At 35.2% G+C, this 13880-nt stretch overlaps 1 protein-coding gene across 1 annotated transcript; it reads right to left on the bottom strand.

Annotated features, from left to right (window-relative positions):
* Window positions 1–2587: 2587 nt before the first annotated feature.
* LOC131933997 (platelet-activating factor acetylhydrolase-like) lies at window positions 2588–7828 on the bottom strand (the record flags this gene model as incomplete). The annotated part of the gene is made up of 8 exons (XM_059290434.1): window positions 2588–3083; window positions 3787–3935; window positions 4730–4906; window positions 5280–5371; window positions 5767–5880; window positions 6180–6516; window positions 7082–7247; window positions 7717–7828. Coding segments are annotated over 8 exons (1260 nt in total), but the record flags the coding sequence as incomplete, so codon positions are not given.
* Window positions 7829–13880: the final 6052 nt, after the last annotated feature.

The raw sequence follows: 13880 nt of genomic DNA, 5'->3' as shown, positions 1-13880 counted from the left end.
TTTTGTTTTGATAAACTTAAGTTTTTACAAACTTTTCACTCACTTTTAAATTCTATTAATGATAGACTAATTTTAAGTTTTTCAACAAGCTCTCAAGACTGAAGAAACAATATATCAATTACAAAACTTGACAAACCTAAAAAAAAACTGAGTATAAAAAAATTATGAGATTTTCTTATAGGATGGACGGAGAAAATTTGATAGTCTCCTAAATCTCCATATTTCAAATAAATCCTAAAAAGTAAGGGATCTTGCACAACTTTGTGACTTTGTATAGCATGAAGCGTGGAATTACAAAGCATTGTGATAACAAAACACTGTCTTTATCATTATTTTTGCAACATGTCTGCTACTTAGAATGGTTTGATGTTTTAACTGGCTTATACTTTCACTTTTTATAACATATTGTAAGGTTTTATAATTTTCTATAAAACAATATGATTCCCATAATTTATTTTTATAAATAGCTTTTGTAGTGAAAAAACTGTATTCTTTAGGTATAGTATAGGGAAGGCTATGTAATATTTTGTGTCTATAATGCCCCATCTTTTGTGTTATAATAATATGTGCATGATCCCTTAAAAGTGTCATAGATCTATTCAAATATATACTAACAAAAAGTTTTTAATAAATCATGATGTTATAAGCAGATTTAGAACAAGATTAGCAGATTTGAATTAAAACATAATTTTAACAATAATAAGCACTCATCTACTTTTTGATTGTAGGTTGGATTCAATACATAATATTATGATATTATTATCATAAGTAGGTTTATGTGTGTCGTTATAGTTACATTACTTGAAATATTTTAAGTTTAACTAAATAGTTTTGTTCTGATACATTTTATAAAAGAAATAATTTGTAGCAGTAATATCTTACAAGATATCATCATACAAGAAAGCAGTAAACTTAATGTGAAAGACAAGAAACAACAATTTGCATTATGTCAAAGGATTTGTTGTTCATGCTTTTAACACAAATTAATTCCGAAAAATTTACTTTAAATATGCAGATTATGCAACTTGAAATATTGAGCAAAGAAAAGAAACACTAGTACAGATGGACAATTTTTTAAAGTGCTAGATTTAATGTATTTCCACGCTTAGAAGTTAAATATTTTTAAAAAATTTAAACTTTACAACTAAAATAAAGTTTACCCTTCAAGTTATACATACTTAAAATGAGATTTTTCATACAATTTTTCTTTTTTTTTCCAAAAATGTGAACCTTTATAACTAAAATGAAGTTTACCCTTCAAGTTATACATACTTAAGAGTTTTTTTCATAAAGATAGTAAAAAAAATAAAGAAAAAAAAACAATATTGCCAGGTGAAACAAAAAAAATCAGGGAAAAGAAAGTGATCACAGGTTTGAGATCTTGCCAGGATTTCCTGCAGCCCCACAGGAAGTCATGCTTAGATAAAAACAAAACAGGAAGTCACCAAAAGTTTGGTGTATATGTATAATATTTACATGAGTCTTTTTCAACTTCATTTCACAAGCTTACACAAAACATCAGACGAGATTTTTTTTTTAAATGTAAAATTAAAATGGATTTAGGAGGTAATATAAAAAATAATTCACACATACCTACATTAGAATTTTTTATAGTTACAACTTAAGAAATATCAATAAAAATAATGTAAAAAGACATTCAGCACAACATTTGTCATTGCAGCTAGATGAAAAAAAAAATTGTTTCATAGAAACTGTTTTATATAGCAATAATCACAACAAGGATTTGCATAGAAAAATTAAGGTCACTTGTTATACAGGAGCTGAACATTAAGGCATCGCACTAGAAATATATAAAAATAGTTCATCAATCTAGTAACATCTGATCAGCAACATAATTGCATGTAATGACATGATGCACACAAAAAAGCAATACAAATATTATCACAATATATAGGTACATTTAGGTTTGTTTATGAATGTATTTCACTATAGCAATGTGTTGTTTTGTTGATGAAAGTTTCAATCTTAAACAGTTTGGAATTTGAAGATTGCTACTGATGTCATGTGGTTTAGGATAATTAATAAATGTATCTGTTCCTTAATTAATAACGATGATGTGTACATCTCTAATTGCTACACCACGGTGGGATAAAGTTATTTGGTTCATTTTTCTTCTTTACAGAACTGACCAATAAAATAATACCACTAAAGTTGGTACTGACCAATGAAATCATGTAGTACCTCTAACAAAGCACTGACCACTGAAATTATATGGTAACTCTAACATACCACCAACCAATGAAACAATATGGTACCTCTAATATAGCACTGACCAATGAAATCCAACCTCTCACCTAAAAACAAAACTGACCAATCAAATCATACATCAAACTTTTACGGATTCAATTCATAAAACAGCACCTTTTAAGAATACTACTTCAACTCTGGGTTAATGCCCATTTTAAAAATTTCTAAAAAAAAAAAATTAGAATTAATGTAACAATTATGTTACTAATAAACTTTATTTACTATTTCCATCCCATTTTTAACAGACTGAGTTGAAATTATACACTTTCCCTATACCCTATACCCCCCCCCCTCAAATTTTTTTAATTGAAATTTTTTTTTTAATTTAGGCTTAAGAACCAGTCACCATGGAACATTTATTATATATTGTGATTTTAAACATTGTGTTTTTAAATTAAAAAAAAATAATGCTGTTCCTGTACACTGTTGAAAGAAAACAATATAAAAGTACGAATAATCCTGAGTTACATTAAGTCTTGACTTGTGGCTTAACTGTGTCCATCGACTTAACGAGATTCATAATCCATTCACACGCTGATAGCAAAATTATTTCTGTGGTGAGGTTAAGAATTGTTTTTTAAAAAGATTTTTGTGTTTTTGGAATTCTTTATAGTTTTTCCGCTGCGAAGAGATTTGGTCGGTCAAAATTTTGCTGGAGTTTCTATCCAAGTTTATCCAACAGGAGAAAATTGTTGACAGAGTTTATGGCGGGGTTGGTCCATCGTCAGGAATAGAGAGATCAACATTTGTACCTGCCATCAGGTGCTTGTGGTTTCCATCTAGAATATCCTGGTGCTGTTGTTCAAAAGGAAGATCTGAAAATGATGGGGGTGGGTGTAAATAAAAGTATTCAATACTTCAAACCATGTTGACATGGGAGAAACTATAAAGTTATGGGTTGTGAGCAGAATAAGGGGAGACAAGTTGTATGGTCAAATCAGTTTCTCAAGTGGTTAACTGAATCACTTTAGGCAAATGTGGCAGACATAAGAATTTCTATTTATTAAAAGGAGTGTTATTATGACAGATCTCTTGTTGAAAAAAAAAGTTAATTAGTAAGTTGAGTGTTTACTTCAACATTAACACTTTTATTTACTGCACATTTTTTAAAACATGCTTACTTCATTGCAAATTTTTTTAAAATTTGCTTACTTTTAACATTAATATATATTTTTTTAAAGCCGCTTAGTTTAATAAATTAATTGCATATTTCTAAAACTTGCACACTTTATATCACTTTATTGCCTATATTTTAAAACTTTCTTTTTTTAATCATGCATTGAAAAAGATGATGGGTCAAGAGTCCATCTAACACACCAGGCCTTTAGAATTTGTATTTGACACTAGTGTCACACCTGGCCTTTGGAAAATGTATTTCATACAAATGTCCACCTAATACACCTGCCAATTAGAAAACGTATTTGACACTACTGTCCAACTAATGTACCTAGACTTATAAAATGTCCATCACATACAAGTAACATAAGGTTCAGATTCTGAATCTGGACACAGACTTACCGAGGTGCTTGTGTAAGAATGCCAGAGATGCTTCTATGCAGGTAGACATGGCCTGCGCAGGTGCTAGAGTGTGACACACATCCATCAAACGGCCAAGCATGTGTGGAACAATAAACTGGAAGTCTGTCATACTTTGGTGACAGCCACCCCTACAGAAGAAATATGTGTTTTTAAATTTAGGGTCATTCATATTCCTCAAAATAAGACGGCTAAACAAAATATCAAATAAAGACTTGTGGGTCATTCATATTCGTAAAAATAAGATGGCTAAACAAAATATCAAATAAAGACTTGTGGGTCATTCATATTCGTAAAAATAAGATGGCTAAACAAAATATCAAATAAAGACTTGTGGGTCATTCATATTCGTAAAAATAAGATGGCTAAACAAAATATCAAATAAAGACCTGTGGCAAAACACAAAACAGCCAATAGATAAGGACATCAAGGCTCGTAAATGGGGATGGATTGGACATACCATGGGCAGGGAAGAAGATAATATAGTAAAGAAAGCTATGACTAGAATCCTGAGGCAAGAAGGAAAGTAGGCCGGCCTAAGAGATCATGGAGAAGAGCAGTAGAAGGTGAGGCAAAGGCTGCTGGGTTCACGTGGGTGCAGATAAGGAGCTGCCTAAAACCGAGTCCAGTGGAGAGATGTGATTATGGCCCTTGCTCCCATGGGACCCAAAGGATTAAGTCAAGTCATTCACATAGAATGTAATTTTAAAAACATTTTACTTTTGCGTTGTCTATTCTTTACAGATCTAAGCATTCTTTAATTTTAATAGTCAATGCTTTATAGTTATACATTCTTAAACACTTTTAGTTCATTGAAATTTTTTTAAATATTTATACAATGTAGAAATTTAATTTTTATTCTCGCTTCTTAAAGTGTCATTCAAAATTTTGGACTAAAAAAAGAAAGAAACAATGTGTAACTCACTTTAAAGTAATCATTGGTCTATCAGCATCTGGGTTGGCATTTTGAAAGGTGATCATCTGATTGACGTTCCTCTCCCACTGAAACTGTTCCATGTTGAGGAGAAGGCAGGGCTGTTTGGCTGTTTTATAAGCCCAGTTGTCAACAGCATGGAACCAGCCATCAAGACTTATCCCAAGCCTGGTTATACAATGTTTAACTTGTTAGCACAACATTTTATAGGCTATTCTTAACATGGAGTAATGTATCAACACATCTAAACTGGAATTACCCACATAAAAATGTTATATAATTATATTATTTCTTGGCTATTTTTAACATGGACTAATCTTGAAACAATACATCTCATTTGACATATCCCAACCATAGTCACAAAATAAGCTGATAATTAGTATCACAAAAATTCACAGTGAACATTAATTCACATTTAATTAATTAGTTTTGTTGCTCTTAAAATAGATTATATTTCCAATATTGTGAAGAAAAGTTAAAAGATAGTTAAAAGATACAAAGATCTAATCAACCACGCCTGATGTGAACAAACTGAACTCACTTGAACCTCACATCTGTTGCCAGAGTAGCTACAGTAGAGGCCCCACCAAATGAATGACCAATAACTGCAACTTTTGAAATATCCAACCGATCCTGTAAACAAAAACAATTACACAATTTAATTTTTGAATATTAAACAAGTTAGCTCTATAATAATATTTTTAGTTTATTTTTTTCAAAAATCAAATTGCTTAATAGCAATAAACAATAATATGACAACAAAACAAAAAGTCTTGAGTTGAATCCGGGTTCAAGTCAGTAGAACGTCCCTGTTCACTAAGCTCTAATGGGTAGCTAACTTAAGTTAGGGAGAATAAAAGCCCCTGGGCATAGTGCTGACCACATTATCCCTTCATATGTCGAGGTTACAGAAACAGACGTGCTAAACTTTACTTTGAACATCAGCTTAGAAAAGGGAATTCACCTAACATAAAGCAAATAGGTACAATTAAGTAAGATGAAAGTATCCACTATGTTATGCTACTCACCTTAAATTGGGTTGTGTTAAAGCCAAAGCCTAATATATTGTTGATGTGCTTTCCTTCATTCATGGAGATCAGCTGATTTAGCAAATCACTGATTTCATCAGCCCTATGATACATCTGAAAATGATCATGAACATTACTATTTAAATGTTTATTTAAACAATTATTTTTATCTTAGTAGTTTGTATTAGTAAAACATTGTCTCAATGATTTCTATGCTTCAATTTGTTTTTAAAGCTTTGTAGTTTTTTTGTTGTTTTTTTAATTAAGATCCATTAAGTTTTCATTGGTACATGTAAAAAGCAAATACAAGTAACTATCACAGTTTTAAGCATAAAATTACAACATAACAACAGTCTAAATTTTTTTTTTAAAGTATTTATGTAAACAAAAAAAATCTTTATAAAAAAACTTGCCTGTCCATTTCTTAAATCAAAGTCATCCCAAACCGGCACGTGCTGAAACCTCCGCCATTCCTCAGTGCATGAGTTATTGTGCCGCACAGACCTCCTCCGGTTCTCTCTCCTCTGTCTGACTCGGGACCCTCTACCCCCAGCACTCTCCCTGTTCTCTGTCCCCTCGTCCAGATAAAACTGGACTGCGCTCTGGACGCGGGTGTCAAAATTGTCCTCCTGGCTGTGTATGTCACTGTCGCTGTGACAATGTCTCTCAATGTGCACCTGCTCGTCAACATCTCGAATGCTGCTGTCCAGTTGTTCAGTCAAGCAAAGAGTCATTGAGGCGGAGCCATCTCTGTAAAATAATATTACCATTTATGGAATGTTATTGTTATTAAAAATTAGATGTAGATACGATCAAATTAATGGGTAAAATAAGAAAATAACAGAACATTAAGTTAAAAAAAATATAAATTTTAAAAATTTATTATTCATGTGCACACTTAAATCAAATAAAAAATGTATTAATTAATCTATGCCACCTTATTATAAAACTGATTAGTTAGAATTTTAGAATATAAATCATCCAAATTATGAGCATTCAAGAATTCATATTGTTTAATATTTACTAAGTTCAGTTTTGAAAAGTTCTATCATCTGGAAGCATGCAAGATAGAACAGAGCCTTAAAAAAATACAATAGCTTATGGAATCATCAGGGGGTGGTGAAGTCGAGCGATAGAGCACTTAACTACTAGCTTGGAAGTCCAAGGTTCAAGACCATAGGACATCTCTGAGACCACCAGCTCTGATGAATACCTGACTCATGTTAGGGAAAATACATGTGGCAGGACAAAGTGCTAAGGTAACTTCCAGGTTCAAAACAATTATAGAATCATTAGCTTTATGATAAAATCCTACCTGTGTTCAAGTGCTGCTACCACAAAGCCATGAGAAGCCAGCTCATTACAATATGTTGACAGTGTTGTCCTGTTTCCACCAATACCATGGGAGACAATCACAACAGGGAACTTCTCGTTATTTTTTATTAGTGGCGCTTGCCATAAAACTGGGACATAGACTTCACCTGCAAGAAAATAAAGCAAGCTTAAGGGGGTAGGCGGGAATAAAAAAAACTATTTTTAATACTCATTAGGAAACAATTCTTTCTTTATAGTTTTAAGGTACATCCACATATGTTTCCATTAAAAAAAAATTGGTTGGAAAATCTTGGTAACAACGGTTGCCATCTTAAAAAATGAACCTATTTGCAGGATTTCCACCATTCATCAAGTATTATATTCTAAGCCCAATATAGAATGAATTCATAATTGTGTACCATATTTTGGGGTACTCAGCTAAAAATTCTAAGTGCAGATCTTCTAACTAATTTATTATGAATTTTCAAATTTTGGAAACAAACACTAAATTTTGGGGGATTTTGGGGTCTTAAATTTGGAAAACTTACCCATAAAATTAATTATGAATTCAATGTTAATTATATCTTTATACTTAAGAAACATTAACTATAATTAAGAGCTAATTTATGAACATACCTCCAACTAAATTAGCAATCCTTCCAAAAATTTTATTTTTCTTCAGAAAATAAACATAACCATGAGCATACTGTTTCCTTGGTAACCACAGAGGCCATATTTTGTAGTTTGCCTGAAATAATAAACAAAAAACACTTAAACTTAAACAATGGGAGCTTTATAATATAGTAATAATCATTTTATGAAAAAATAACTAATTAACGAATACAAAATAACTTCATAAGAAAAAGTATAAATGCTTAAAGCTGTCATGACTACTTAAATATTATAGCGCTGATAAAAATGGATCAATAAAGCTATTGTCTTCCTCATGAAAGCTACATAACACAAACACAAGAGGACAGCACTGAGGAATTATTGTGTTAATTTTCTATGTGTGTCCTGTTTATTGTTTAGGTTTTGAAAAAAGAGATAATGTTGGGTAAATTTAAAAAAAAAACTGATATGCTTTTTTTTTATTTAAATTACTGACTTGAAGCTTTCAAAGATATTTTTTATGTAGCTGAGAAACATTCTGAGATCTGGTGGTGGCAGAGTTTCTTCCAGGCATCTCTTCGGGGGGGCGAAGCCCCCCCAAAAATTTTTTACCGCCCCCCCGAACGAAATGAAATTTATATAATTTATATAGAAAATATATACTTTTAACAGTGTCCGCCCCCCCGAAGAAAGTTTACCGCCCCCCCGAAGATTTCAAGTGCCCCCCCGGAGAAAAAAGTCTGGAAGAAACACTGGGTGGTGGGAACGTATAGTATGTTTCAAGGGCAAGGGTTGTCCATAAATGATGTAATGCGTTTTTTTACCCCCCCCTCCCAGTTGTTACACATTGTCACAAAAAGTCAGTACACCCCCCCCCCCCCCCCCCCACTAAAATTCCTGTAGAGGTTATTGTAAATTTCTAACATTGCTTTTTAAAATGCAAGAGTGTGTCGTCACAACCCCCCACCCCTTTCCCCTGTTACAAAATTTTGAACCCCCTCCCCCTTTTGATTTCATTTATGGACGCCGCCCCCCCCCCCCCCCCCCATGTGTTCAGTGAGTTGTATTAGTGGCCAGCATATATACAAAAGCTGATAAATGACCATACTCATAATGGGCGACTTAGTGTACAAGCACAAGAAACTGATCAAACATGACTCAAAACAACTATCAGGCATTCAGGTTATCATTGCATTGCCATTACGATTATCTATAATAATAGTTTCGCTGTCTCTCTATCTATCTATCTGTCTGACAAGAACGCTCTAGAGAAAACACAAGGAATTTAAAAACCTGCACAGTAATTCGAAAAACGAAATATGACGTCGACACATTTAGCGTAGAGTAGAACATAATCTCAAACCAGAGAGTGCACACAGTAATGTAATGACGTCATTGAAACATTGAAAAAAAGGAAATGTTGTCTAATCTAAATGGTTTGCGTGAAGAGTTTCTTGCATACAATTCTTCGGGTAGGGGCGAAGCCCCACCCCCGCGTAAGAACGTCTGAGGGGGGTGGGGGTGGGGGGGGGGGGGGGGGGGGTTGAGTGGGGGGGTGGTTTTAATTTAGACTTTTTCCTCCCCGGAGAGGGGTGGGGGTACTTGAAATTTTCGGGGGCGGGGGTAGAATTTTCGGGGAGGGGGCGGACACTGGAAAAAGTATATAATTATATTTTGTTGAATGGGACGGTAGACATGCTTTTTTGGGGGGGGGGGGTGGGTGGGGGGTGGGGGGGGGGGTGTGGTGGTGTGTGTGGGGGGGGGGGGGCGGGGTGGGGGTGAGTGGGGGGGGTGGTTTTAATTTAGACTTTTTCCTCCCCGGAGAGGGGTGAGGGTACTTGAAAATTTCGGGGGCGGGTGTAGAATTTTCGGGGAGGGGGCGGACACTGGAAAAAGTATATAATTATATTTCGTTGAATGGGACGGTAGACATGTTTTTTTTTTTGGGGGGGGGGGGGTGGGGGGTGGGGGGTGGTGTGTGTGTGGGGGTGGTGTGTGTAGGGGTGGGGGTGGGGGGGGTGGTGTGTGGGGGGGTGGTGTGTGGGGGGGTGGGGGGTTGGGGTGGTGTGGGTGGGAGTGTGGGTGGGGGTGGGGGTGGTGTGTGTGGGGGGGGTGGTTTTTGTTTAGAGAAAAGAGACAGCACTATCAACCTAGCGCCCGGTGTATCCTTCCTCAACGGGCCATTTTTCTCGTATTATTATGTTAGCAGACGGTTAATGTAGTTTACTGATGGCTATCCAAGAACAGGTCAATGACCGTTGTATAGATCTACTCACACAATAAACCTAAATGTCAGCCTCCTCATATACATAACTAACCTATGTCAAGATATCTATTAAAAGCAGCACAACCAGTCGTGAGGTTAACCGACCGTAGAAAAAAAACCCGTGCTTTTGTTTTCAGATTCCTTTATCCGGAACGGCGTAGAGAATGGCTAGCTAGTCAATATTTATCGGTTACCGGGCAGGGGAAAATAACTCGGTTGATTAGGTCGTCGGCTGGGTCACTGCGCGCGACAAGCGCTAGGAAACACGGGTTGCGTCATGGAAGAGGAAACAATAATCAACTGTCATGATATTTAATTAGTTTTTTTTATATTTGAACACATTTTAGTCAGATCTATTTTTAAAAATTAAAAAAAAAATTTTTTTGAAAAAAAAAACTATTGTTGACACTGCATTGTTTTTTAAATCGACTTTTCAAAGATCTATTTCCAGAGCTCTAGAGGAGATGCCTGAAAGAACACTAAGTTTGTATGGAGTAGAACTAGATCTAGATCTAGTAGTGTAGGGTCTAAACCTATGGTTAAATTATGCTCAAGTTTGAAACCGCGAAACTGTCTTCAGCTAATGTCCAGAGGCAGTAGAGTCGTTATGTAATTGTAAGGATGGTGTGGCCTAACTTTAAATGTTAAGAAAGGATTGTCTAAAAATGTCTTTAATTTCTAAAATTTGTCTCTGTAATTGAAAGAAGTTTTAGTTGTCTACCAGTTTTTTTTTAAATGTAGTGTTTTGGTTCATTGTTTTAATTCATATGCATATTTTTAGGATGAAATTTAATGGTTAGTTTTGAAACAGTGTCATCTTTTAGTTGTTTTTGTGAAACCTGTTTGAAAATTCATAATGTTCCAATTTAAACCGCTAGGTAACTAAAATGTTTAAAAGTACTGAATGAATGGTTGCACTTTTTACAAAATTCTTTTATATTGACAGCCGCTTAAAAAGTTAAAGGTCAGCAACGGTTGGAATCGTGACGTCACGTGTGAATCGGCGTAACGGTGCCTTCCACAATAAATCCTCCACAGAATGAGGTGAAGAGGTCAAGACGGGTCAAGATACGTAACATTCACAGCTGGTTGCATTAATCCATTTCTGAGAACTCGAGAACATATTCTGGTTGCCAAAAGCACTACTGACAACTAATATGGCCTACATATTTAGTTCTCACACCACCCTACCCCCTGTTTGTTTCTCAACCCCGCCCCCCCCCCCCACATACCCCCCGCACCCTCTTTACGAAAACTTTAAAGTGCTAACCTTCTTAATATACCGCTGACTGTTTACACCCTGTAATTCAATACCTAAGTCTAAGGCAAGGCTTCTCAAACACCTATTTACGACCCCTATACCCCTTTAACCCTTGGAAATAATGTATAACACGGGGTATAAAGATATTTAAGCATTTAACGGAGATCATTAAAATTCAATCAACAAATAAGTCCTTAATAGTGTCTTTGTGTGTGTGGTGACGGGGTAGGGGGGGGGGGGTACGCAATTTAGTTGGTTAATCCTTCAGAGAGGAGTTGCATTTGTCAATTTTAGAATTGCTGTCTACGCAACCAATTCACTCCCCGCCCCGAGAAAAATGGCGCACGTGTTTAAAACACGTGTTCATTACAGACAGTTAAGTAGCCATATTGTCTATTTGATTTCAACTTCCACATTACAGACAGTTAAGTAGCGATATTGTCTATTTGATTTCAACTACCACATTACAGACAGTTAAGTAGCCATATTGTCTATTTGATTTCAACTTCCACATTACAGACAGTTAAGTAGCGATATTGTCTATTTTATTCAACTACCACATTACAGACAGTTAAGTAGCCATATTGTCTATTTGATTTCAACTTCCACATTACAGACAGTTAAGTAGCGATATTGTCTATTTGATTTCAACTTACAAATTACAATTCTATACAATTCAAGGGGCAGAATTCAAGCTTCGAGTTCAACAAAACTTGTGAATTTAATCAGTACGATAAGGTATTCATATCCTCTACTCGACAGCTGATAAGGTTGTTAGGCAGTAGTTGTCGCCCTTATTTTGGACGTAACTACGCAAGCAAGAAATCGCAGTCAAACGATCAACAATAAAACAAAGCGTAGAGAGAAAAATCAATTGAAATAATAATCAATTTAGTAGTTGCCGTGTTTTCAATGAAATTTCTACCTGTGTGGACTTGATCGCTAAAAGCGCTAACAGTGCAACATTCGTTGAAATCTAAATAATTAACACGTGTGTATGCGGTAGCCCGCAACACAAGCAGGACTGCCCCCCCCCCCCCCCCCCCCCCCCCCCCCCCCCCACACACACACACGCACGCTCTTTGATCCGGCTGAATTAACTAGGCCTTATAAACTTGTATTCAGACAATACACTAGTCTCAGATCTATATAACCTGTATATTAATAAACACTTCAATTGTTCTTTTGGTTTTAAATTTAAATTTTTGGAGCCTTTTGTGTATTTGTTATTCTCGGCCCTTTTAAAATTGTATGGACCACAAACCCATTAAAGATCTTTATCATTTTTTAAACACGTACAATTTCAGCAAAACTATTACACAGAAGGAGCTATTTTTAACTTTAGTAAACTGAAACTGAAATAAAATAATAAATGAACGAACGTCTACGCAACTAGTCTTATTCAATGTTGACTCTATTAAATATACAAAAAGGCGAATTAAAAAAAAAAGAATTGCTTTGAGTAAGTTGAAGAATGCTAAAGGCTTAGGGCAAGCGTCAACAAAGGGAAACTACTCTCGCTGCTTGATTATAACGGCCGTCAATATTTCTTAGCAACAGCGTTGAGCAAAAGATAAACAATTGTTGCTCCGCGGAAACACAATTAGAGGGCGATAAATCGAAAACTCTGTACGGCCGTAAAAGCGCAGACGTTTCGAGAAATGTTAACGCAATGTTTACACGTTCCGCAGACTCAACAAACCTGGTTTTCTCTTTTTCACAAGTTACACACTAACACTATACAGTAGCATCGTATAGAGTTGATTTATTTAACGTTAGGGTTAGGACTTTATGTAAGTGACGTAACGGTAGGGGGGGGGGGGGGAGGGACGCCCAGCTCGTCCACAAAACGACGACCGTTTCTCGTTAATGAAAAGCGACTAGCGACAAGATTTACATTATCATAATCGTTACACACACACTCACTCACACACATAAGGGATATTATTTTAACCCCCTTACGCCCATTTGATTTTCAACTTCCACACAGTGAACAATTGATAATATGAATTTAAAGTTTAAAGTGTTGCACACAAATCCATTGTGTTATTTTTATGATGTGCTGAATACTAAACATAGCTGTGTTCCAGATGAAAGCACATTCAACATTCAAACAGCAAGTGTTGGGCGGTAAACATGAAAACAAAAATTCGATATGTTTCTGTCTGGGAACATAAATAAAACTAGCAATCCGTAGCGCTGGGAAATAGTGTTAATTAAACATAGGCCGCAACATCCCTACCCTGATACATACATGCATAACCTTATTTAGCATGACAATATGAGTTGTATTGATTGAATTCAAAGGGGGCGGATAAAAATTAGTGCTTGAAACAAACCAAAAAACAAACAAAAAAACTCAACATGGCAAAGAATTTTTTTTTCTAAAAACTAAACTACATAATAAACTACGTGTTCATGTCCCTTTGTTTACAAAAAAATGAAATGTGGGCTTACGGTATATTTATCATAGACTAACTTTGCTTGTACAGTATTTGTCATAGTCTAATTTGGGCCAATACTATTTGCCAAAGTCTAGCTGGGGCCCATACACTATTCGCCAAAGTCTATCATTATAACAGGGGCTACCCTATGTTTAAAAAAAGGTTTAAATTCATCTTTATACCTAGTAATGCGTTAGGCTGATGAAGTAGATTTCTT

The sequence above is a fragment of the Physella acuta genome, unplaced genomic scaffold (assembly GCF_028476545.2).
Source record: "Physella acuta isolate Inbredline_101_S28 unplaced genomic scaffold, ASM2847654v3 ptg002701l, whole genome shotgun sequence".
Lineage (NCBI taxonomy): Eukaryota > Metazoa > Mollusca > Gastropoda > Physidae > Physella > Physella acuta.
This window is presented reverse-complemented; position numbering and strand designations above follow the sequence as displayed.